Source organism: Lissotriton helveticus, chromosome 9, assembly GCF_964261635.1.
Source record: "Lissotriton helveticus chromosome 9, aLisHel1.1, whole genome shotgun sequence".
Taxonomy (NCBI): domain Eukaryota; kingdom Metazoa; phylum Chordata; class Amphibia; order Caudata; family Salamandridae; genus Lissotriton; species Lissotriton helveticus.
This window is the reverse complement of record NC_136070.1, coordinates 741,780,656-741,807,040: the sequence shown is the minus strand read 5'-3', so window position 1 is coordinate 741,807,040 and position 26,385 is coordinate 741,780,656. Positions and strand designations below refer to the sequence as shown.

The 26,385-nt window shown below is 46.5% G+C and overlaps 1 protein-coding gene across 1 annotated transcript in view; it reads left to right on the top strand.

Moving 5' to 3' along the window:
- The window catches only part of LOC144783274 (inositol-trisphosphate 3-kinase A-like), a 254,201-nt gene that overhangs the window by 10,475 nt on the left and 217,341 nt on the right, over window positions 1-26,385 (top strand). The window contains exon 2 of the mRNA XM_078662338.1: window positions 20,284-21,037. Coding sequence (XP_078518464.1) covers window positions 20,549-21,037 — 489 coding nt within the window. The 5' untranslated portion in view covers window positions 20,284-20,548. The remainder of the gene's footprint in view (window positions 1-20,283; window positions 21,038-26,385) is intronic.

Genomic DNA, 26,385 nt, shown 5'->3' with positions numbered 1-26,385 from the left:
AAGTCTGACCTCCTGCTGCTGGGAGTCCTTCCAGCGAGGGAGGCTTGGACAATAGGTTTCCTGTCTTGGGAGGTGCTAGCACTACCCCAGACAGGCCACAGAGTATTGGGGCAGGGAGGGCTGAATGAAATGTGAGACTGCCTGGGTCCCATGCATAGTCCGGTTCAAACCGGTGCTGAGGCACTCCAGCCCCAGCTCTGGCACGTAACTGTACAAAGGGAAAGGGGTGTAACCACCCCTTCCCTTGTCCCACCCATAGGAGGGACCTAGCAGGTAATCCAGCTCCTAAATGTGGTATATAGGTAGGAGCTGAGTACCAAGACTTTAGATTTATCCTGAATGAAACGAAACTCTGGACCTTCCACGTTCTACCTGAAGATAGAAGACTGAAGAATCTCCCTTGTGGTCAAGGAGTGACCACCCTGTGCAAGCAGGCACCATCAAGCGATCAACGGTTTGCTTTGTCAATGCTCCCGCCGGAGCCCAAGCACAGAGTCTGACAAGACCTGGACTTCCAGACTTCCAACAGCCCGATCCACAGTCACAGCAGAGCTGAGACCCGTGGAGGCGACGAGAGACGTGGGACCGGCCATCTTGGAAAGCCATCAAATTGCTTTCCGTGCAACTTCTGAGGCACCCTTGAAGCTGTGCATTGGGGATTGGGAAGCCCCAGCCCTGAGCACCAACTGCACCGAATATCAGCCCTCCACACTCCACGAGTTCTGCGTGGGGCCCTTCTGCATTTTCCTGCTTGACGCGTCTGTCCGGTCACTTGCCCGTTGGCTAGTGGCCTCTGTGACAACGAACCTTTTGATTTACACCACTGGTCTGGTTGCTACAGACTGGCCCTTGCTTCCCTGAAAAGGAGAAGTCCATCAAACTTTGCTGGTCTGATCCGTAAGCCATCTTTGATTCCTGCGTGGGTTGTCTTTGCCAAGGCTTGTTGACTCCAATCCGGAAGCCGACATGGCTGACAGCGAGAGCCTTCGTGGGACAGTTCTTATCCAGCTCCTGGTTGTCATCGACACCTCCTGCTCCACGTGGCTGCGGAGACAAGCTTCACAACATCACCTGATTGCTTCGCGACATCGCCTGGTTCCTTCCTGGTCACTGGCTAGTGACCCAGACTCTGTCCCCTCTGCTTTCAGGTACTCTTCATCCTCGATCTGCCCTTGGATCCACCCGGACACTTCCCTCCTGGTCGCCTGCAGCATCTTTCTTCAAGGCTCCATAGGATTCAGTGACGAAACCTGACACACTTTAACACCTATGCACCCGCTTCCTGTGGGTGAGGTAACGCGAGGACTTCGGTGCTCCTGTGGGTATTTACTATCCTAGTGTCTAACTTTCAAGTAGCTTTCTCCTTGTCCATCCGAAAGTGACCTAAAAGAACTCGTTTCCAATTCTTTCGTTCCCATTCTAACTCTATGGTAACTTGCGTGTGTGTGTAAAGACACTGCACACGCATCCAGTGGGCCTCCTGCTCCCTATCCTTTGGTAGTACAGCGTAGCCCCAGCAATTCTCCAGGTCCTAGGCCTATCCTTTGTTCGTGACGTGGTTCTTATACCACTATTTTAGTATATGGTTCGAAGTGCCCCTAGGGCATTACTGTATTTTGTGCAACTTATTGTATTATAATTGAGTATCTTCCTATGTGCTTGTGCCTCTGACCTCATAAAGAGTACAGAGGATTGTGTTAGAAATAAATACATATATATTTTGATATACAACTTGTGTGGTGTCCTTTCACTTGGTATTAAAGGGGTTACATATGGTAAAACAGCTGGCTTCACATGCCCTCTTGAGTTTAGCCTAAGACTGCTTTGTCCATGCTACCACTAGGATAGCTGGTCTATAAGGTTGACTTTACAACCATCACCATAAGGGTTGTTTGGACTGATACAAGGTGCCCACTAGAATAGTGGACATCACATATCTGGCCAACTTCTCACACCGCCCTTGATTGGATCCGCTCCTTCCTCACCAGCTGAACCCAAAGAGTCAGACTTCGCCCCTTCCTCTCTGAACCCACAGAGATCAACTGATGAGTACCCCAAGGATCGTCGCTCAGCCCCATGCTCTTCAATATCTATATGTCCCCCCTTGCCGCCATCGTCAAACAGCATGGACTCAGCATAGTATCCTACGCTGACGACACCCAGCTCATCCTCTCACTCACCAAGGACCCCCTCACCACCAGACTCAGCTTGCAGGAAGGAATGAAGGACGTTGCATCATGGATAAACAGCACCTGCCTGAAGCTTACCTCGGAGAAGACAGAATTCCTCGCCCTCGGACCCTCCCCCTCGCATGGGACAACACCTGGTGGCCGACCGCCCTCAGCAGCTGCCCTACTCCCATGGACCACGCCTGGAACCTTGGCATCATTCTCCACTTGTCCCTCACCATGACCCTACAGATCAGCGCCGACGTCTCCACCTGCTTCAACACCCTCCACATCCTTTGCAAAACCTTCAAATGGATCCCCATCGAATCAAGAAAGACCGTCCCCCACACACTCATAGCCAGCAGACTGGACTACGGAAATGCCCTTTATGCCGGAATCAACAAATCCCTGCTCCGCAAGCTCCTGACCATACAGAACACCGCAGCCAGTCTTGTCCTCAGCATCCCTCGACACAAACACATCATCCAGCACATGCAAGACCTCCACTGGCTCCATGTCAAGAAGAGAGTAACCTTCAAGATACTCACCATGTCTACAAGCGCCTCCACAACACCTGACCCCAATATCTCAACAAAAGAATCTCCTTCCACACACCCAAGAGAAACCTCAGATCCGCCAACATTGCCCTTGCCGAAACCTCACGCATCCGCAGAGCCAGAACTGGTGGAAGAACCTTCTCCTACATTGCGGCAAAGGCCTGAAATGAGCTCCCGGTCAACATCCGACGCGCCCCTACTCTGCACATCTTCAGGAAGACCCTCAAGACCTGCCTCTTCAACTGACTAGAGCTGCAACCCCTCCCCGCCTTGAGAAGCGCACAGGTGAGTAGCCCGCTTCACAATTCCCTGATTGATTGATTGATTGATGGCTTTCACTGAGTCTCCCCCGATGTTACAGCTCAACACTGCCCTTTGTTTCACGGTGCACTTTTAGTTGGGACTAAGATAGTTTAGTATTGAACTTTATTTATAGGCAGGAAAAATAGACAACTATTTCTGGTTGGGCCCTGTTTATAATAAATGTTAGTTTCAGGGAAGAGGTATGATTTATGATCATGAATTTGGATTTGCTTGCTTTTATCGTGATCTTTTTTTCTTTCATAATATGTACAAAATCTATTTAACATGTGATGCATTGCCAGTTCCATCAGGGAGGACAGTGTTAAAACCAAATATTAGTATCACTATTGTCTCATCACCATCTTCTGGCGCATCCAAACTCATATCTCAAAGGTATGAACCTGCATCGTTTATATATGGATTCAATTAAATTGGGAATAGAACGCTTCCCTCATTCTCTCCAACATGAAATGGAAGATTGTGCATTCTCGATTTTCCTGTATCTGTAAGTTGCTTCTGTTGTAATCAGGGCTGAAAGCAAAGCAATTGTTCTGGCATTCTTTGCTCCTTCAGCGGTGTCAATAATAATTTCTTATTGACAGGGTTGAGTCGATCTTGGTCAGTAAAAGTCAAATATAATGCAGCTTTTAAAAGCTGATTATATAGAGATCAGAAAAGCCTCATGCTTGCTCGATTGTCCTGGGTGCTGATGCCTGTGCTTCAGAGAGTATGTTATATCTTTCAGCTTACTCTTGACGTTGGTTAACTAGCAGTTTTCCTGATCGCCCATTTAGTAGTGATTTCAGGCAGAAGTTTGCAGGATCTGAATGACTGCCTTTCTTTTATATGGGTATACAACCATAACCGACCGAACTCCGAGAAGAGGGAACATATGCAGAGTTGGAGAGAGCTTTCAAAACTGCGCGCACGACTCAGACCCATGCCTGCACTGATAACTGGCAGATGTTTATTGGCACTCGATTGGCCCTGATGACTAGTGTACTTTTTGCTTGTAGATAGGAGTGGCAACGTCATCCATAGGGAATCACGTATTCCAAGATGTTAAATCTTGGTTCTTCGGTTCTAAATTGTGTTTTATTTGGACACTTCCATAGTGCTGATTCTTTGATAACTGTTTGCCATTGAGGCACTTAACATCATCACCTTTTATATAGCTCTGAAATGGTTTTGCAACTCATTGACCTGGACTCCAAATTCCAGACCCATGAAAGGGTCTTTACTTACCCATGAGGTCAAGCTCCCACAATCTCCTTCTCTCTTTCTTCGGTAATGCTTTCTTTACCTCGTCCCAAACTCTGCTTCCTAAAAGCTTTTTTTAGGTTGAGCATTCGAGACCTGTTGTAATTTCTTATGTTCTCTTAAAGCCATCCCCAGCTTTTGATTTGTTTGTTTCAGTGTCCTTCAAAAAACCTTGCTTGTCAGTGGTCCGTCCTACCTCTTTGTCCCTCATTTCTCTCTTCCGGTCCTCCCATGCAGCAAGGACTAACTACTGTCTGATTCCACTATGGTGTTGATGTGGTCTTCAGGGACTATTTATTTTCTTGGTATGTTACTGTTTCCCTGTGTTCAGCTTTGGTGCCATTGCTGCTTACATGGAAATATAACATCCCTCTCATCTTCTTTTACTGCTCCAGTTGTGTTGGTACTGCCTCAGGCACTTGGCCTCTCGCTGTCCCGCTCTGTTTATTGTATTTATTTTGCTTTTTAAACTTTTCAGTGTCCACGGAAATTAGGTTTCTTTCTGGTTGCAGCCCAACCAGTCTATGAGCATCACTGGATGGGAGCATCTAGGTGTATTTTATTGGAACGCTAGGGCCCCGGTAAGCGGCTATCTCCCAACACTCCTTTTTTTTGCCATTTTATATAGTGAAAGCTTGACCCGACAGTATGACAGCACTTTACACGAGCAGTCGTGAGATTAAGGGATATGTTTTGAGTCACAGGATGCTTGCTTTTCCTGCCGTTAGGCTACAAAATATATGTGGGAAAGAGAGAGGAATTAATTGATATTAACCTTCCCTTTCAGGACACTAATTGGAAGTCAAGCCCTCCCAACATGGCGCCGACTGCAGCGACAGTGTCTCGCTCTTTTTTACGAACGGCAGGGGGAGGTGGCTTGCCTCTGCTCTGGGAAATGCCCTGTGTTCTTCCACTCAGCACGTGAGGAGTGCTGTGGACTGCCCCTTTGTGCCTGAGTGAGCGTGGTCTGAGCCCTGCATTTCTGACCAGCCTAGCAGTTGTTCAGCACTGTGAAATGCTGGAGGATTGGTGTGGTTATGTGCCTCGACACACAGGAGTTCATCTCCAGCAGTCCCGGGGCATTATTTATTTTCTCACAGCGGTCCACACATGGCTCAGTTGAGGGTAAGCCATGGCCAAAGACCATGGTGACATAATGATTACCACTGACATTAACGCGCTTTAGCACAGTGCCACAACATCAGTGCCTATGGCAAAGTGCTGTAGTAAAACAGACAAGAACATAGGAGAACATTTGAGTTTTTTAACATCTCTTGTTCGAAGCCAGAACTGAACAAAGAACCCTCACATCACAGATTGGCCAATCATTGCTGCACTGCATCACAATGTTGTCTGTTTTAAACTCCAACAGCAGCTCATTACGTAATGAGCATATGGGGACTTATGGTTATGTGTTGGGGTTTGCCCATGGAATTGTATATAGAGCTGGAATGTTGGGGCATTAGATAATGTGTCAATATCTCTTCGGAATGCGGGTCAGGTGGGCCACAGTGCTTCTCAGACCTCAGTCTTGCCGGTCGCATTCTGCTGAAATACAGTACTGAGCCTATTCTTGCCTTGCAGCTTCTTTTCAATGGCGAAGATCCTTGCGCGATGGGAAGAATTGCATGCATGTTGGAGGCAAGTCATTTGTTTTCGGTGTGAGTGCTGAGGCACTATCCTCTCATGGAGCCCATATTACATATTGACAGATATAGTCTTGCGTTCCATGTGGCACCTGATCCTGTTGTGACAGGAGCGCTAGGTGGCGCTGCTCAGGAGTGCTGTTGCTTTTTCAAGGTGAGTCGTAGGCCAGTGGCTACTAGGCTTAACAATTACTGTGAAATACATCTGCATTCCTGCTGTGGGGCTCCGCAACTTAATGTAAACCTGGCAAGTCAAGTGGATGAGGCATATAGGATGCTACCTGCCACCATTTTAGGAGCAACATATCATGGACATTGCTGTTGCCTGGACGCCAAGGTGCCAGTTTCTCCACAGAGTCAGTGTCAGTTCGGAATCATTAGTGATTTGCGCAACGGGTTACCTTTCGGAGATCACAATACTCCATTAGTCCTATGTATCTGCAGAGGGTCATACATAGACTACATACTATGATGGTGAAAATGCAAACTCAGTTAAGCTGTTTTTTCAGAATTCTTTCCCAACCAGATCTGCATGCGACTGTCAACTGTGATTGGTGCATAGTAGGCTAGCATATGATTTACGGCTTTTACTGTCTGTGCACTGTTTTTCAACTGTGACGGTCACACCTAATTTGTGTGTTTCGGATGACCTGTGATGCACACATAACAGACCACGTGTAACTGACCGTTCGTTCTGCCAACACAATGCAACCCATTTGTTGGGTGTTTGCCATTTACTTACTTCCATAGCATCATTAGGAAACTGCAACTGGTTCCCACCGAAATCTGGTACCTTTTTGCATAGCTGCGATGCACACACAATATTCAAGGAAACAAGCATTTGCAATGCAATAGGTATCACATGTACGCAAGTTTAGGCTATTGGCATTGTAAATGACAATGCCTTTCATTATGTTTTGAAAATGAAAACAAAAATAAAAGGCATTGTCATTTACAATGTCAATAGCTCAAACTTGCGTAAATGCGAGACCTATTGCATTAGGTCTCGCATTTTAGAAACTTTGACCTATTGGTATTGTAAATGACAATGCCTTTTATTATTGCAGGTGTTTTTTAAACACATAAATAAATGGCATTGTAATTTACAATGCCAATTGGTCAAAATCTAGCAATCGCCAGACCTCTTGCATTGCAAATGCTTGTTTAAATTTAATTATCTCTTTATCTTCCTTCCTGCTGCTTTCAAGAGCTTGCACTCCAGTTGGCCTCATGCGACATTGCTATAGCATCCTGGCGAGTTCCATTTTTTTAGGGTTCCAGGTGGGAAGGGGTTTTGGGGTGGCAAGGGTAATTTTAGGGTTTAGGGTGGGTAGGGGGTTTGGGGTGGAAAGGTTAATTTTAGGGTTCGTGGGCATGGGTTTTGGGGTGGCAAGGGTAGTTTTAGATTTTAGGGTGGGAAGGGGGTTTGGGGGGCAAGGGTAATTTTAGGTAATGGGGTGGGTATGGGTTTTAGGGTGGTAAGGGTAATTTTAGGGTTTAGGGTGGGTATGGGTTGAGGGGTTGTGGGATTTTAAGGAAATTGTAAGGAAATGTGTGCATGTATGTCTCTAAGCCAATCATCGTAAACTTAACCCTAAAAAAATGAAATTATTCTCTTCTCACCTAAAAACAATCGGCTCCCCATTCAAAGCTGGATCACTGACCTGAATGCCCTCAATTACACACTCTCCCTATGTGATGCGGCGAAACCCCTAGGTTTCACGCTTGATAAAAAGCTTGACATTAAAGACCACATAAAAAACTCTGCCAAAGGAGCACTCTGCACTCTCCGTCACCTCAAGAAAATCATACCATTCATTCCCTCTGACAACTTCAAATCAGTTGTCCAATCTTTAGTCCTCTCTAGATTAGACTATGGCAGCGCTATCCTCACAGGAACCCCCAAAGTTCACCTGGCCCCACTTAGAGCTGTTCTCAACCTGGCGGCCAGACTCATCATGGATTGTAAAAAAATTTACCACATCTTCCCAGCCCTGAAATCCCTTAAATGGCTCCCTATTGAAGGAAGATGCATTTACAAGACCACCTGCATCACGCACAAAGCCCTTAACCAACAAACCCCGCTATACTTAACAAACAAACTCAAAAAGGCGGGCTGCACCAGACTGATGAGAAGCTTCAATTGGCTCCTCCTAGTCCCCCTACTTCTAATAAAGAAATCTTCCCAATCTCGCTCCTTCTCGGGGAACGCTCTTAGCATCTGGAATTCCCTCCCACTGGACCTGCCCTGCAACCCCACCCACCTCATCTTTACAAATTACCTCAAACTCCACATTCTTAACTTATACTGGGGTCCTTATCCCCACACGAACTGAACTTTCTTCTTCCCCCTGCTTCGATTTTGTCAGTTCTGTAGTAGGCGATCTTTGTTTAGCCATAATCTTGTGAATAGTCCCGCCATTGTGCGCGGACCCCAGAGCAATCGAAATAGTCTCTTAAAGGGTCCTCTTCTGCAGTCCTGCATAGACACTTAAAAGAAAATCAAAGACAAATAATGCAGCCTAACATTAACAAGGCTACACTGGCCAGCACTTCATCCTGAAGTGAAAAAGGATGGCCAAATAATATTGGAATTTACACACTTTGTTAAGTTTCACACATAGAGAAACTCCCCCTTCACAAAACTCCTTTGTCATGATAGAGAGGAAGGGTTGGACAGACAAGCCCCATAGGCTGTCATTATATGTCTTGAAAAGGGATACCAGGCCTTTAAGGAACCCTCCAGAGGCCCTCGGTATCCCATGATGCACAGCCAAAGGCAAGTTACTTTCAGTTCTTTTTCCGGCTCCTGCTAGCAGGACCATGAAGCATTGTGCTCTACCTTCATTGGTATTACTTCAATTTTTGGAGCTTTTTTGTGATATTTAGTGTTTCACTCCATGTCTGGGGTCTTCCTCTTCAATTTGCTGTCTTTTTTGAGCATCCTAACCACCTCTTTCTTGTCAAAATGCCAGCTTTATTTGACAAGTGCCCTGAGTGTGGTAGGAAGAAGGCCAAGTAGGACCCCCACAGGTCGACGTTGAGGATTTCACAGACGACGTCGACACAACATTGTCATCGTGCTGAGTCCCGAAGACATTGGCGCTCGCCATCGAGGCGACACCGCCATCGAGGCGACACCGCCGTTTGCCTCGTGGTGACACCGCCCTTGAGGCGACACCGCCGTTTGCCTCGTGGCTACACCGCCATTCGCCGTCAACGTCGACACGAAGGTCGGCGTCAAGGAGAAGGTCGACGTCGAGGAGAAGGTCGACACCTAGGAGAAGGTCGACATCAAGGAGAAGGTCGAAGTCAGGGAGAAGGTCGACATCAAGGAGAAGGTCGACATTGAGGAAGGAATCGACATTGCGGGGAAAGTCGACGTTGAAGAGAAAGTCGACGCCCAGAACAGTGTCTAGTGGAAGTTCATCCTCTGTGGTTAGCGTTTCCCCATCAGAGAGTCCCCGGTCGCGGCGGCGCCAGCGCTCTTCATCAGGGAAGTCGACCTCCAGAGCCCACTCTCCGAGGCCTGCTTGTAAGAAGAGGAGAGTAATTCGGTCTTCGGACTCTGAATACTCCAGAACCTACTCACCCTCACGGCCTATGACACCTACGCCTCCTCCTCCCCTTCCTCAACAACTTCCACCGCCTCCTCCACCGCCTCCTCCTCCTCCACCTCCGCCTCCACAAACGAGGCCTTTGATTCTGGCTCAGCTGCCCCCTCTTCCACAACTGCCTGTGCCGGTGGTTCCGGCGGGGCCTAGGAGACCCCGATTCCGGGGGAGACACCGCTCTCGCAGTGGGCGCAGATCTTCAACCAGATCACGACATCGTCGTCGTAGAGAAAGGTCGCGGTCCAGGAATAAAAGGTACACAGACTCTTCTAGTGACAGGAGGTATTCACCTACATTGTCGGACTCTCCGCCTATGAGAATTTCGCCAGTGGATGACATCATTACGTTTCAGGACGTGCTGTTGAGAGGAGCGGTGAAACTGGGGATAGCACTGACGGTGCCTACCCCGTCCACCTCTGTCATCTTCGAAACGCTACAGCGTAAGCACCTCTCTCGTCTGTTACTGCCTTTGGTGCCAGGGTTGGAGGAATCTGCCATGGAGCGGTTCCTGACTCCTGCCTCGGTGAAGTCTGCTCCATCCCGACTTCAGAAGAAGTACAGGCCCCCAGATTCGGATCCTGCGTTTCTGAGAACGGATCCTGCCCCGGATTTGGTCATTGTGACAGCGGCCAAGAAGCAACATTCTACTGCTCCTTCGTCTACGGTCCCTCTGGACAAGGAGAGCCGTAAAATGGATTCGGCGGGGAGGAAGGTCTGCAGTACAGCAGCCACTTCCATGAAAGCAGCACGTTCAACTGCGCTTTTGGGTCGTTATGACTGTTCATTATGGGAGTCTCTCCAGGAATTCATTGAGCTCATCCCGAGGGACAGAAGGGAAGATTTTCAAGAAATCTTGAATGAAGGCATGATGGTTTCCAATCAAATCATCAGCGCGGCTGCAGACACCTCTCTCCTGGCTGCTCATGGGTACTGCCATGGGGTGAATTTGAGACGGCAGTCCTGGTTGTGACTTGCCTCCCTGAAACCGGAAGCGCAGCAGCCGATTGCCAACTTGCCCTTTTCGGGTTCCACCCTCTTCGCGACCCATGCGGATGAGAAAATAGCTTGCATGTAGGCGGAAGTCGAAACGCTGAAGGCTGTGGGCTTAGAGAAGCCAAAGGAACAGTGGAAGACTTTCCGTCCCTACCAAAGGCGCTACTCCTCCCAGCGATTCCAGCGTCGGCAGGGTCGCCAAGCTGGGCAACAGCAGCAGCAACAATAACAATATCAGAGGCAGCCCTTCCAGCAGCATCAGAGGGGCAGAGGCAACTAGCAATCCACATCTGGGAATAAGGGCCCGGCTGGGTCTAAGCCCTGAAGGATTACTTCCCCCCTCTTCTGTTACCCACTCCGGTGGGGGGAAGCATTCAGAATTACCTGGCAAAGTGAAGAAAAATGACTCAGGACAAGTGGGTGCTGAATATTATTTGCAATGCATACAGTCTACGTTTTCTAAGCCCTCCTCCTGCTATCCCACCAGTTCGCTCACAATACCTGCTGGGCAAACTTCAAGAGGAGGCTGATACCCTGTTACGAAAAAGGGCGATAAAAGGTGTCCCTCTGTCTCAAAGGGGAAAGGGTCTATACTCAAGGTTCTTTCTTGTGTGCAAAAAGGACAGAAACGAGTTCAGGCCCATTCTGGATTTGCGACAAGCAAACAAATGGATTCACAGGGAGAAATTTTGCATGCTGTCCTTACACCAGATTTAACCTCAGCTGCATCGAGGAGACTGGCTTTGCGCAAAAGATCTGCAGGATGCGTACTTCCATGTACCCATTGCACAGAAACATCGGAAGTTCCTGCACTTCCTAGTCGGCACCAACCACTATCAGTACACCGTACTTCCGTTTGGTCTGAAGTCTGCGCCCAGGACTTTTTCAAAGTGCATGGCAGTGGTTGCAGCGCACCTGAGGAAGAACAAGGTGTTTGTCTACCCGTACCTGGACGACTGGTTGATCAAAGCCTCCACCTTCCAGGAAACGCAATTGCATTTCAATAGGACGGCAGTTCTGTTGAACCAGCTGGGTCTGCACATCAACATGTGCAAGTCCGTTCTGACTCCTGTTCAGTGTCTGCAGTACTTGGGAGCCTCCATCGATACTCTCAGAGCAAGCGTGTGTCCTTCGGAGGAGTGGTACTTATCGATCCCTCTGAAGGGTCAGACTCTCATGTCCGTTCCATCAACTACAGTGAGGACAGTGTCGTCTCTCCTGGGGTCGATGGCTTCTTGCATCTTCCTCATACCACATGCACGCCTCCACATGAGACCGTTGCAGGAATGTTTGGAGGATCAATGGGACCAGAAACGACAGAGCTGGGAGGACAGGATCAGACTGTCTCAGCACACTCAGCAGTCCCTGATGAAGTAGTGTTCAGCTGAGAATCTCCTCAAGGGGTTCCATTCCACAAGGACATTCCAATACAGACCATTGCGACGGATGCTTCTCTCCAGGACTGGAGAGCCCATTCGGACCATCTACAGATCCCAGGAACGTGGTCCCAGGCAGAGTCCACGTATCATATCAATTTTCAGGAACTCAGAGCTGTTCATTTGGCGCTGAAAGCCTTTCATCTGTCCTTCCAGACCAGCTCCCTGCTTGTACAGATGGACAATACGACCACAATGTATTACCTAAACAAGCAGGGGGGCTCGAGATCGTGCACACTGTCTCAGGAAGTGCAAGCCATCTGGCACTGGCTGCTAGCCAGAGGACTGACAATAATGGCTTCCCATCTACCAGGTGTGCAGAATGCTCAGGCGGACGCAGGCTCGTTCAGGAAAACCACGAGTGGGTCTTAAACGACGAGGTGCTAGGAAACATTTTCTCAAGATGGGGCACTCCAGAAATATATCTGTTCACCACCGCCGAAAACAGCAAATGCCGAGACTTCGCCTCTAGGTTTTACCAACCGGGGACTCTGGGGAATGCACTATGGATCAGCTGGTCGAACAGCTTTCTGTACGCTTTTCCACCCATTCCCCTGATTCCAGCAGTGCTCCTCAAGCTGTCTCAATCCAGAGCGCGAATGATCCACATTGCTCCGGAGTGGCCTCAACAGTGGTGGTTCACAGACCTGCTCCACCGGTCTCTCCAACCCTACCTTCGGCTTCCATGTCGGCCAGACCTTCTAACGAAGTTCGTGGGGCAGATGGTGCACCCCAACCTCTCATCATTGAGTTTGGTGGCATGGCTCCTGAGATAGTACAGTATGGACACTTGAACTTGCCTGACAACTGCATGGAAGTACCGAAGAAGGCTAAGAGACCATCCACCAGGACCTCCTATGCCTACAAGTGGAAGAGGTTCTGCATTTGGTGCATGTCCAAGAATGCTGACCCTACGTCCTGCAAGGAAGATGTCATCTTTCCATACCTACTGCATTTAGCTAAATCTGGCCTTAATTTTCATTCTATTAAGGTTCACCTCGCATCGTTGACTGCGTATAGAAAGAGCCCTTCACAAACTTCCTTTTAACAAATCCCTGTCATCAAAGATTTTCTGGAAGGTTTGAAGAAGGTGTTTTCCCCTTGTTAGGAGGCCCTCTCCACCTCTGGGAGCTTAATGTGGTGCTGTCCAGATTGATGAAGGAGCATTTTGAGCCTATTCATAAGGCTTCTCTGCAGCATTTATCCTGGAAGGCAGCCTTCCTTGTGGCTATAACATCTGCTTGCAGGGTAAGTGAGATTCAAGCCCTGTGTTGTCAAGAACCTTTGTACTGTATTTCATGCATCTAAGGTTGTTATGAGGACTTACCCGAAGATGCTTCCAAAAGTGATCTCTGATTTTCATGTCAATCAGATGATTACCTTACCAACCTTTTTTCAACATCCCTCCTCTCCGACGGAGAGGTCTCTTCATTTCCTGGATGTAAGCAGGGTGTTGAAATTCTACTTGGATAAGACCAAGGATATTCGTAGGTCAGATCAGTTGTTTGTAAATTATGGATCGGTCAGGACTGGTATTGCCACCTCTAAGCAGTCCATCTCTAGGTGGATTGTGTCCTGTATCCAGCTATGTTACCAGAAGGCTAACAAGACGTTAACGGGTAAGCCTAAGGCTCACTCCACCAGGGCCAAAGCGGCTACAACTGCTTTGCTTTGTAATGTTCCCATTGCAGACATCTGTAGGCCTGCCACGTGGTAGCCTGTCCATACCTTTGCTAAGCACTATTGCCTGGACTCTGATGCCAGAGCAGATGCTCAGGTTGAGCAGGCTTCGTTGAGAAATCGGTTTGCACAATAGTAGCCTTGTTTGTTTGTTTCTTCCACCGCTGGCTTGGTTTGTTGGGATGGGCTTACCATTCTATTCACAAGATTATGACTATACACAGAGATCCCCTACTACAGAAGGAGTAGTTTCTTACCTGCATCTCCAGTTCTGTAGTAGGGGTATCTCTGTTATAGTCATAAGCGACCCTCCCTCCTTCCCAGTGGATGAAATAATGAGATATTGAATGCTACAGGCCTGGCTTTATACACCTTTAAAAAGAACTGAAAGTAACTTGCCTTTGGCTGTGCATCTTGGGATACTAATTGTCTCTGGAGGGTTCCTTTAAGGCACGGTATCCATTTTCAAGACACATAATGGCCGCCTATGGGGCTTGTCTGTCCAACCCTTCCTCTCCATCATGACAAAGGAGTTTTGTGAAGGGGGAGTTTCTCTATGTGTGAAACTTAACAAAGTGTGTAAATTTCAATATTATTTGGCCATTCTTTTTCACTTCAGGATGAAGTGCTGGCCAGTGTAGCCTTGTTAATGTTAGGCTGCATTATTTGTCTTTGATTTTCTCTTAAGTGTCTATGCAGGACTGCAGAAGAGGACAACTTAAGAGACTACTTCAATTGCTCCGGGGTCCACGCACATGGGCAGGACTATTCACAATATTATGACTATAACAGAGATACCCCCTACTACAGAACTGGAGTTACAGGTAAGAAACTACTTCTTTCTTTCCTTACCATCTTTGCACTCACCCACTGCTCATAACATTCCTCCCTTCACAGACACTGACTTATACCCCCCTTGTGTATATTATGTTTATGTTTCTTTTCCGTCTTTTACCCTAATTACTCACCTAGCTTATTTTTATAATGAGATGTATTCGCTTGCTTCATTTGGTATCCTGTTCAACTGTTTTTCTCCGTTTGCCCATGTTCATGTACAGTGCTCTTATACCCCCGGGTCTAGCCAGCGTCATATAAAACCTTTCAAATAAATAAATAAATATATATGGATTTTATATATATGTATATATATATATATATATGTTTATATGTATATTTATTTATATATATGTTTTAATATATTTCCACACACATCATTGTGTTTGTAAATATATAAAATATATGTAACAATAAATACATTGGTGTATATATATATATATATATATATATATATATATATATATATATATATATATACACATCACAGCCGTGCTTCTTTACCTTGCTCAAAGCGCAGCAGTCACGGACACAAAACAGAGTAGTGTGCAGCAGACGTAGATTTATTCAACAAATGGTCTTCTGACAAGAATACACTCGACGCATTTCAGGATCACTCCCTTGTTCACGAATGTTTGATCTTACGTTGCATATGTTTTTATATAACACGTGACACCAGTGTGAGTGAAAACAGACTCAGCAGTTCGTAAATTTACATTTTTTAAATGTTGCTAAACATATGTTCAACCAAATGCATGAGTCTTAAATGTGATAAATAATAAAAGAAATACATAACCGCATAAGTGAAAGGCATAATCTGACCTATGCTGCTGATGGCGAACATAAACGTAACTCAGTTTGTTCCTGCCTCATTGTCTAATAAAGTTATAATTGAAAGGCTCTGTGTAAGCAACTGCTGAAATTATGGTCACTGTCAACGTCCTGAGATGCTGAAAGCATCAAGATCACAGAATTACAGTTTTGAGCCCATGTGGGCGATTTTATCACTGTACACAGTTGCACGGATATCAGATCTAAACTAATTGCTACAGCCCAAGTGGGCTTATGAAAAAAGTCCTCAATGTTCTGGCCATCAGAATTCAGCGGCATATGAACCATGTTTGCTAAATTTCATTTCTTCAGCATAATGTGGTTCGGATCTAAAAAAATAAACACATGTGTCACATATATGAAACTGAAAAATAAAAATAACACAGTACGATCAAAACAGTTAAAATTGCAATTTGCTCTGCGGCATTTCACGGCTTTGGACGTTCTAAGGAAAAACTATTTTCCATTAACATACAAAATACAATGGACCCTAGATGAACGGCAAACTCCTCATCACAGTTATGGACCCTAGATGAACGGCTAACTCCTCATCACAGTTATGGCCTGAAGGAGTGAGAGTCCTGTAATGTATGATGAGTTTAGACTCTAATCTGCGGAGTTCTTTCAATCTGTTGCACCTCGCATATCCGCTTTAACAAAATTCAAAACTGCAAAACTCAGTAAATTCGTGTTCTGTTCATGATGGCTTTGGAAACGGCGGGCTATGGGGTATGCTTTATCAAATTTTTTATTGCACGTAAGTGCTCCAGAATCCGTATTTTGGCCTTGTGGATAGTACTGCCCATGTAGGCTAGGCCGCTGGGACAGAATAATGCATACACCGCATATTCTGTATTGCACGAAGTGTGCTTTTTTATCACATACGGTTGACTCTCTGCGGACAGGATACATTCTTTCTTATTCCTGCTGTTTTTACAAGCTTTACAGCTTCTGCATATGTAGAATCCTTGAATTCCAGTGATCCCTGTCTTGGTAGTTTCTACAGCTCTACATAGAGTGTCCCTGAGAGATCTAGCTCTCTTATATGTGATCTGCGGGCTTGGCCCTATGCAATCAATCAGATCTTTATCAGTTCCTAGAACTGGCCAAAATTTGTTCAGACATTTACGCACTGCATGTGTTTGTTTGCTATATGTGGTTATATTTAAGCTTTAGAGGACAAAGACGGAGGTGGTCAATGATAAAATCTAAACATAGTTCTTCGTGGACAATTTCATGAGGTACGCTTTGTGGAACTCCCAGAGGCCCCTTAAAAACTTATTTTTGGCTACTTGAAGTGGAGTAACCGGGCCATATCCCCATATTCCACTGCCATAGCTCCCATGTGGGATACAGTTGGCCCTGGAAATTTCCAGATTTGATTGATAATGATTGCACCCGAGCCGGCGGGAAAAATCTCTAATGCTGAATATCACTCTGTTAAAAGACAAAACATTCTGAGTGAGTGCCAATTAAACTCAGAGTCCAGTTGGACCCTCAAATACCTGTACTTGTCTACCTGGCTGATGTGTTGGCCATCTACTAGGTATTTCATAGTTTTTATGATTGGTGGGCCAATCTTCATAACATGTGAGTTTGAGAAGTTCACCGTCAGGTCAAGGCTACTGATAAAAGTGATGAAACGGTCAATAAGTTTTTGTAGGCCGTTAGCTGTATATGCAATTAAAACTGTGTTGTCTGCCTGCATAGAACAAGGCAGGTATACATCCTGGGACCGGTTTCTGGCATTTCAGCCGTCATCAGCCAGGCTAGCTTGAATCCAGTGGCAAAGTGAGCAAGGGACTCACGTCTGAGCATACCCTGCCAACTTACGGCGAACAAAGCAATACAAAAGGGGATGATGGACGGAGCGCATAAGCAAATCAAACACTCACCCCCAGTCAACTGATCTGGGTTTAATCCATCACCATTCTTTAGCTCACTCCGCCACCCCAGTTCAGACATGGCCATATGCAAATCAGTCTGACCCTGTGCCTCATGGGAACAGTCCAGCCCGAACTGCCAAAGCCATGTCTTCCCTGGACCGGAAACAAGCCTCCTGGGACCGGTTTCTGGTATTTCAGCTGTCATCAGCCAGGCTAGCTTGAATCCAGTGGCAAAGTGAGCAAGGAACTCACGTCTGAGCATACCCTGCAAACTTAGGGCGAACAAAGCGATACAAAAGGGGATGATGGACGGAGCGCTTGAGCAAATCAAACACTCACCCCCAGTCAACTGATCAGGGTTTAATCCATCACCATTCTTTAGCTCACTCTGTCACCCCAGTTCAGACATACCCATATGAAAATCAGTCTGACCCTGTGCCTCATGGGAACAGTCCAGATCGAACTGTCAAAGCCATGTCTTCCCTGGACCTGAAACAAGCATCCTGGGACCGGTTTCTGGCATTTCAGCCATCATCAGCCAGGCTAGATTGAATCCAGTGGCAAAGTGAGCAAGGGACTCACGTCTGAGCATACCCTGCCAACTTAGGGCGAACAAAGCGATACAAAAGGGGATGGTGGACGGAGCGCTTGAGCAAATCAAACACTCACCCCCAGTCAACTGATCTGGGTTTAATCCATCACCATTCTTTAGCTCACTCCGCTACCCTAGTTCAGACATGGCCATATGCAAATCAGTCTGACCCTGTGCCTCATGGGAACAGTCCAGCCTGAACTGCCAAAGCAATGTCTTACCTGGACGGGAAACAAGCATCCTGGGACCGGTTTCTGGCATTCCAGCCGTCATCAGCCAGGCTAGCTTGAATCCAGTGGCCATGTCTGAACTGGGGTGGTGTGGTGAGCAAAATAACGATGGATTAAACCCAGATCTGTGACTGGGGGTGAATGTTTTGCCATTGTGCAACATTCCGTCCATCAATTGTTGTTTTCACTTGACCTGCAGCACAAGACCATTCATGCCCAGACTGAGCTGTATCCCACCGACGATACAGCCCTCATGACTTGTAATCAGGCCTTAGAGAGTTATAATATCACCTTATAATGTTTAGAGCACTGGAAAGGTGCAGGAATGTTGGCAGCAGAGTTATAACAAAACACATGGGAACAATATACAATAAGCTTTGTGTTGGAGTTAGGAGAACCATACACCCTTCCTCACCCTCCTAAAGTCTCATTGGCTGGGCACATGTAAAAGATTGCTGTTAATTGGATGACTACTGTTAATTGGGTGACTGGAGTAGAACCTATCTAAGCGCTCTTCACTCAAGCAAGTGCTATTTAGCACCGGGAAGCTTGTTTTGGGTAGCCATGCACTCAATAAAAACCTATGAATATAATATAATAGAATTGAATAGATGTCATGTTCAGATATCCTCATTACGCTGTAGTTTGATTTCATATTTTCACTGGGTATGAGGAGAAATTTCCCATGGCTTATCAAAAGCAGTCCGTGGGGGGATTGAATCTGTAGGTAGTAGGCCTGCCTCAAAAGAGTAGCCTACCTCCTTCATCAGCAGGGTTGGCATGTATGCTACCAGCATGACACTCCTCCCCCTCAACTACGTGCTTGACCTTTCCCTGCTCCACCTTCTCTCGCCTCATTTAGAGGTGTCCTAAGTGCCAGATTTATGCTTGAAATCTTTGACCAACACCCATCTGCCAAAGGGTTATTGATCAGCGTACATTCACCCTGTGTCAGTCTTTCTGACATGCATATTATTTCAGTTGGGAACCATCAGAGATCCCGGGCAGAAAACAAAGGAATAACCTTGCACCTACTTTGAGAAAACTCTCAACAAGGCTTGGCCAGTGATGGTTTTCTTTTCAATTACAAACTCATATTTTAGGAGTTTTATTAAGACAAAGCTTCGACAGGTAGGTGCATCAAACATGGCGGATTAACCTGCCATTCTTTAAAAAAGGCCCGTTGTCTAGTATTGGAATCATGGATGAAAATGTGTCATGGAGAGGCCACTCACTCAAGAACCATTGTTGCAACGTGCCATGCCATTTCTTCTAAACCTTTGCCATTACGGGGGCTGCATACCTATAATCCATGTTCCTAGGGGACATCCACGACCAGTGGAGACTCCTCTAAAAAGTATACTCTGACCTAACCCTATTGACTCTGAAACCTCAAGAACTAAGGCATAGATGCATCAAGCTAAAAAACGGTCGCAAAAGGGCAGATTCTCAGAATCTGCCCCTGTGCAACCGGTATTTTTACATTTGGGATGCATCATCCCAAATGCAAAAATCGCAATTTAAGAAATCGCAAAATTGTGATTACTTAAATTGCGATTGCATTTAAGGAATCTCAAATTGAGTTTCCTTAAATGCAATGCATTAAAGAAAAAAAAATTGCGATTTCGCTAATAGGGGGAGCAAATTACCATGAAGTTGAACTTCATGGTAATTTGCAAAAACTTTGAAAAATGCACTAAAGTGCATTTTTCAAAGTTCCATTTTACACACAAACATGCCCTTAGGGCATGTGTGTGTGCAAGATGTACCCATATGCAGATTTCTGGGGTGCAACAGGGTGTCCTTTTGACACCCTGGCACCCTTGAAATTGCAATCTCAATTTGCGATTCTCTAATTGAGAATCGCAAATTGAGAATGTCTTCCCATTCATTCCTATGGGCCTCCAGGCCCATAGGAATGAATGAGGAGGTATTCCTTAATTGTGAATCGCAATTTGCGAGTCACAATTAGGGAATTTTAAGAAATCGCAATTTTTTTAGCGGGTTCTTCATGCATAGCCTTTTGCTAATCCTTATTAGCGAATCCTTATTTTTCGCTAATACGGAATCGCAGAATGGATGCTTGATGAATCTATAGGTAAGTGTTCCGAAAATAATCCATAAATATAGAAAGTGTTTGACAGAGAATTACATGTATTACTGCATACTGCTAACTATTTAAAGGCTTGGTCCTTGTCATTCAAAGACATGAACACTACCTAGATTGCTAATGACATTCTGTTAATTTTGCAGGATCCTTTCCCAGCCCTTTCCTGTGGGTGAAGTTGTGAACTTTGGCAATGCCTTTTGTGAGTCTACACAGTGTGTCCTTGTGAAGGAGGCACGTTCTTGATCTCAGTATTGGCCGAGGACAATAAGACACTCCACAGCTGCAGTTCAAGAGTCTGTGGGCAAGTGGAACAGTTGTGTAGCTATATAAACATTCTAAACCAGCAGTCGTGCCCCCAAAACACCACGGAGGAGCACTGAGTAAGCTTTGCCATCCCGGGCAGCTGTAATGGAACTGGAGCCCTGCTTAGACGGAACAAATGATACTGAGGTCCAAGTGACCCCACATGCTGCAGATGTCTGTGTGATTCCACAAAATGGCAATGAGTTGGGAGAACCCACTGACACTTTTCCAGTCGAGCCTGGCAATGAGGTGAGCAGAAAAGATCTGTGCCAGCCAAACATGGCCAAGCCGCTGATGAAGTCTGAGTCCGGATTCCAAAATATGGAAATATGTTCCAAAAACTATAGGCTGGAGAAAGCTGCTGTATGTCAACACCAATGCAGGAGCTCTGATGCCTCTGACAAAGTTGACACCATGGACCCAGGCGAGATTTTTAACAGAGACTTGCTGAGACAGAAGAAGCAGCTCCACTCCTCTGACCGCTCTCACTCCAGCACCTCCACCTGCTCCTCCGTCTACTCTTCCCAGGAGTCTGATGAAGTCTTCAGTGATGATGAAGACAGGAGTAGGAACAGGAGGAAACTCCTCCGCAAGGTAAGAGGCCAAAGAAAAGTCAAATATTACGTCAGCAAATGTACTACAGCACGATTAGACACACAGAAAAGTAACATGAGCTTCATTGGTAGGATGAACCCTTCTTCAGGATAAGAGACTGGGGGTTAACCATGTAAGGTTTAGGAGCAGCAGATGGGCAAATGCTGGGGATTAATGTCAAAATTTAGAACATCGACAAAGCTACTATGGAGGGTAAGGGACTGGGTATTAACCATACAAAGTTTAAAAGCAGGACAAACCACCTGTTCAGGATAAAACGCTGGAGATTAACCCTGTAATATTTTGAAGCCGGAGAAAGCTCACCTGCACAGTGAGATCAGGAGTATTAATCACGTAAAAACTAGAAGCAGAAGAAAGCTCCTCTGTTGGGTAAAAGGCTGAGGACTAACCACTGCAGTATTTTATTTGTTTTTTACCAGGTAACAAGCTATGTAAAATGTAGAAGAAGGTGAAAACTCACCTGCAAGAGGATAGTTATTAGACACATGAAGTTTTGGGATAGACGGAAATTCTTCTTTGGAGGCTGTAGATTGGCTAACTACATTGATGGGCTCTAAAAAGATTTTTTTGAATGACAAGACTCTGTGGACACCTTGTGGAATTCGGGATGCAACCATATTTCAGTGTGGGAATGAGAGGATGAAACCTGAAAATTACAGTCAGTTTAATAGTTTTTTAAAGTGAGGTGCCTTTGTAAAATAGTTTGATGGAACTGTGCAACTGAAGCATAAGTAGTTAAGTGAAGCCTTGAGGTATAGTGGGTGCTGAGGAAATCAGTTTCATTTTGGGGAGTGATGTGAAAGGCTGGGAATTACAATGGAGGCATAGACAGTTGTGACGGAGAATGCACAGATGTATGCACAGCGATATAGGGAACACATTGGAGCGTGGGGGAAGGTAATGGGGAGGATGCTGGGTAAATATCCCCCCAGATTTTCGAGTGGAAGGACACAAGGGACATGGTTGGGGTGGACTAGGGGACAAAATAATTTCCCCTCTCCCTATGTGGTTGACAGGGCCATTACTGTGCGAAAGCGCTACCTATAATGGCCCTGCACTTGACCTGCCTCCAGGCCCAAACAGGGCCTTCGTTGGGCATGAGCAGCTGCCCAGGGCCCCACGTTCACCTTATAAGTTTGCCACAAACCACCCAGCACGCCTGTCACTTTTATCCCAGACCACGCTGTGAGCTTCTCTTCTGTCCCTTCCCCATTCAATCACTTTTTGACAGCGAGGTGTGACTTAGCCTCACAATTCGCACTTCAAAGGGCAAGGTACATTTTCTGGGGAGGTGGGGGTGATCATAAACATTGTGCACAGGTCAGGGACGGGGTGGAGGAAAGAATAGTCAACATGTCCTTGCTGCTCAGGAGGGTGCTTCATTTGTTGTCCTGGTCACCATCACTACGAGGCCTAAGGGAGTGCCCCCCTCTCCTGGGGCTCGCAGCACTACACAATGGCTGCGACGCCAAAGAGAGGTTAAGGTGGTGTGGGTGATGAGGTTTTGGGCTGACTACTTTCACTACCATCAGCGCGTTGCTCTGAGCCGATGATCTTTAATCTACTTGCTGGTTGTCTGGAGCCACAAGCACTACTCAGGGAGGAGCTTACCCAAGCTACCATAGGTCTTTTCACCGACCTCCAGTCAAGGGATATGTGATGGGTAACCACTTTTTTTCTTCTGTGTTGCTCAAGGACCCTTTGATTCAAGACCTATTCTAAATATATGATCAGTAAAACAGAACACATCACTGGCTAGTTTATGGGGAGGCCATCTTAGTTCAGTCAAGTTGCACTAAGGCAAAGTTAGGATACTTTCAGCCCTGACTGTGTTAGAAAGGTTGGTCTGTCCCCCCTGGCACACTTGGCTCCACCTGATTGCAATCTACCTGGATGTCCTCCTGGATTGGGCCAAATGATGGTTACTGTAAAAACATGGTTGGTGGGGCCCGGCCTCTTCTGAGTATAGGATATACACTGCTATAAATGTTTTATATTGCAGTTAATGTGGCACTTCAGAGTTTATTGTATATACTGCATATAATTGTATGATAACTACCACCCTGCCTTCTGCTTGATTCCGGACTGTGACTCAGCATTTCTTCTTCGGCTTGAGTCCTGATTGTATCTCAGAATTTCTACCATTCAACCATGTGCCCACCTAACCCCACCCGTAACTCGAATCACGTGTGCTACGGACCCAACTCCTGGTCCATTAACTACCCAGACAAAATGCCCAGTAATACAAAACAGAACTTCAAGCATAGTACTCTAAAACAACACCCAGAAACACTCATTGTAGATAACTACCACACAGCTGTGAGAAGTTGGCCTGGTATATGATGTTCACTATTCTAGTGAGCACCTTGCACCAGTCCAAACAACCCTTATGGTGATGGTTGTAAAGTCAACCTTATAGACCAGCTATCCTAGTGGTAGCATGGACAAAGCAGTCTTAGGCTAAAACTCCAGAGAGCATGTGAAGCAAGCTGTTTTACCAATATAATCCCTTGAATACCGGATGAAAGGACACCACACAAGGTATATATATAGAATATATATGTATTTATCACTAACACAACCCCTCTGCACTCTTTATGAGGTTAGTGTTTGAGATACAGCACAAGTTACTCAATAGCATACTATAAGTTGCACAAACACAATTCTGCCCTAGGGGCCTGACGAACCATATACTAAATAAGTGGTATAAGTACCGCTTCAGGAAAGGTGAGTAGGCCTAGGGCCTAGGAAATCGCTGGGGCTACACTGAACAACCAAGGGATTGGAAGTAGGAGGCCCACGGGAAGCGTGTGCAGTGTCTAAACACACTTGCGAGTTACCATGGAGTTTCAATGGGAACGTAAAAGTTACAAAGTAATAGATTTCAGACACTTCCGGATGGACTATGGGAAAACCCTGTTAAACTAGGACACTTGGATTGTTAATACCCACGGGAGCACCAGAGTACTCGAGGGAAGTCAGGTGCATAGGTGTGAATTTGTGTCGGGTTTCGTCGCTGCTTCCTATGGAGAGTTGCAAGAAAGTGCTGCAGGCGACCAGGAGAAAAGTGTCCGGGTGGATCCAAGGGTGGATCAGAGTCGAGAAGAACCTGAAAGCAGAGGGGACAGAGTCTGGGTCACTAGCCAGTGACCAGGAAGGAACCAGGAAGGAACCAGGTGATGTCGAGATGCAATCAGATGAAGAGGTGAAGCTTGTCGCTGCAGCCACGAGGACCAGGAGGTGTCGATGACAACCAGGAGCTGGAGTTGAGCTGTCCCACAACGGATGTAGCTGCTGGCGATGTCGGTATACGGATTGGACCCAACAAGCCTTGGCAAAGGAAATCCACACAGGATGGGAAGATTGGCTTCAGTTCAGACCAGCAAGGTCTGGGGAGCTTCTCCTTCGCAGGGAAGCTGGAGCAAGCCTGGAGCAATCAGGCAAGCAGTGTAGTTTCAAAAGGATGTCTTCAGAGGGCCAACTAGCCAACGGGCTAGCAACCACGAAGACGCGTTGAGCTGAAATGCAGGCGCAGGCCCCACGCCGCACTCGTGGAGTGTGGAGGGCTGAGTTTCGGCACAAATGCTGCTCGGTCTGGGCTTCTCAAACCCCAATGCACAACTTCAAGGGTACCTCAGGAACTAGACAGGTAGCAAAAAGCAGGTAGTCCAGGATGTACGGTCCCACGTCGCTCGTGTCCGCCACGGGTCTCAGTTTTGCTGTGGATGTGGGTCGGAGTCAAAGAAATATAGGAATCTAGTTACTGCGTCGCTAAGTCTTCGGGATCCAGCTGGAACGTCAACAAAGCAAACCAGCATGTTACTGTTGGTGCCTGTTTGCACAGGGTGGTCACTCCTTGACCACAAGGGAGATGTCTTCAGTCTTCCAGTCGATGTGGAACATTGAAGGTCCAAGAGTTCGTGTCAAAGGTTCTTTCCAGGGTAAATCTAAAGTCTCTAGACTCAGCTCCTATCTTTATACTAAACTAAGGGGCTGGATTACCTGCTAGGTCCCTCTTGTGGGTGGAACCTGGGAAGGGGGTGGTTACACCCTTTTCCTTTTGTCCAGTTTCGCGTCAGAGCTGGGGCTGGAGTGCCCCAGCAACTGGTTTGAACCGGGCTATGCGTGGAGCACCTTGTGTGCCCCAGGCAGTGTCTCATTTCTTTCAACCCACCCTGCCCCAATACATAAAGCCTGTCTGGGGAGGTGCTAGCACCTCCCAAGGCAGGAAACCTTTTGTCCAGGCCTCCCCTGCTGGAGTTTCGTCTGGCAGCAGGAGATCAGACTTGTGTCTGTGGTAGCAGCATCCATTTTGTGATGATGAGGCTCTGTTTAACTTTAACCGGGTAAAGCAGTAACTACATGTCTTCATGTCTTCTCCCTCTAGAAGGGTGGAATGCCCACCCCGCCGCCAGAACTGGCGGGGGGGGGGATAGTATTCCAAAGCATATGACACCTTACACAACATGTTTTGATAAAGCCAAACCAAAGTTAGCATTAACCGCGAGGATTATAATGCACTTAAGAGTATATGGTATGGCTATATCATAGAACAGCTATAAGGACATGATTCCAAAAGCTGCAGACAGGCTCAGCTCATGCTAGAGCACCTAGCACATAAAACCAAGCACTCTGCCTCCAGGATTAAGGCCTGCCATAGGAGTGACTTACAGGTATATATGTGTCTATATATAAGGGTAGATATAGGTATACTATATCTAAGCAAGGTGTGATTACACGACCTTGCCAAAGCTGAGTGATCAGCCTTTGGTGTCAGTTTGGATGGCCAGCCAGGGGTGGCATAATAAATGCTGCAGCCCCTGGTAGGCCTTGGATGCACCTATGCCTTGGGTACCTATGGTACACTATACAGGGGCTCACAAAGGTGACCCAATACCCAATTAGATATGTACCTAAAGTACATGGAGTCCAATTTACAGAGAGAGCAGATAGCCTGGGGCCCTGAATAGCAGGATCCCAGGCCAACTAAGTCGAAAACCAGCTGAACACTAGGCAAAAAGTTGGGGTAACCATATGGTCAGATATCCACCTTCCTACAACAGCGACCAATGGCAACACGAAAACTAACTTCATTTTCAACACAAATCGCCCGACAGAAATGGAAAACCACTTTCTCTCTTCACCTTCAAGTCGCCAAGTTAGTAATCACTCCCTATGGTGAAAAAAGCTCCACTACCATCTCCCAGACCTTCAAAGGGGATCTCACCATTTCCATCTGTAGAACTGGAACCATTCTCATACAGGCCACCAACCCCCACCTCACCACTTTTGATCGCCACTTCCCCACACTTCTCTCCTCGTTACGT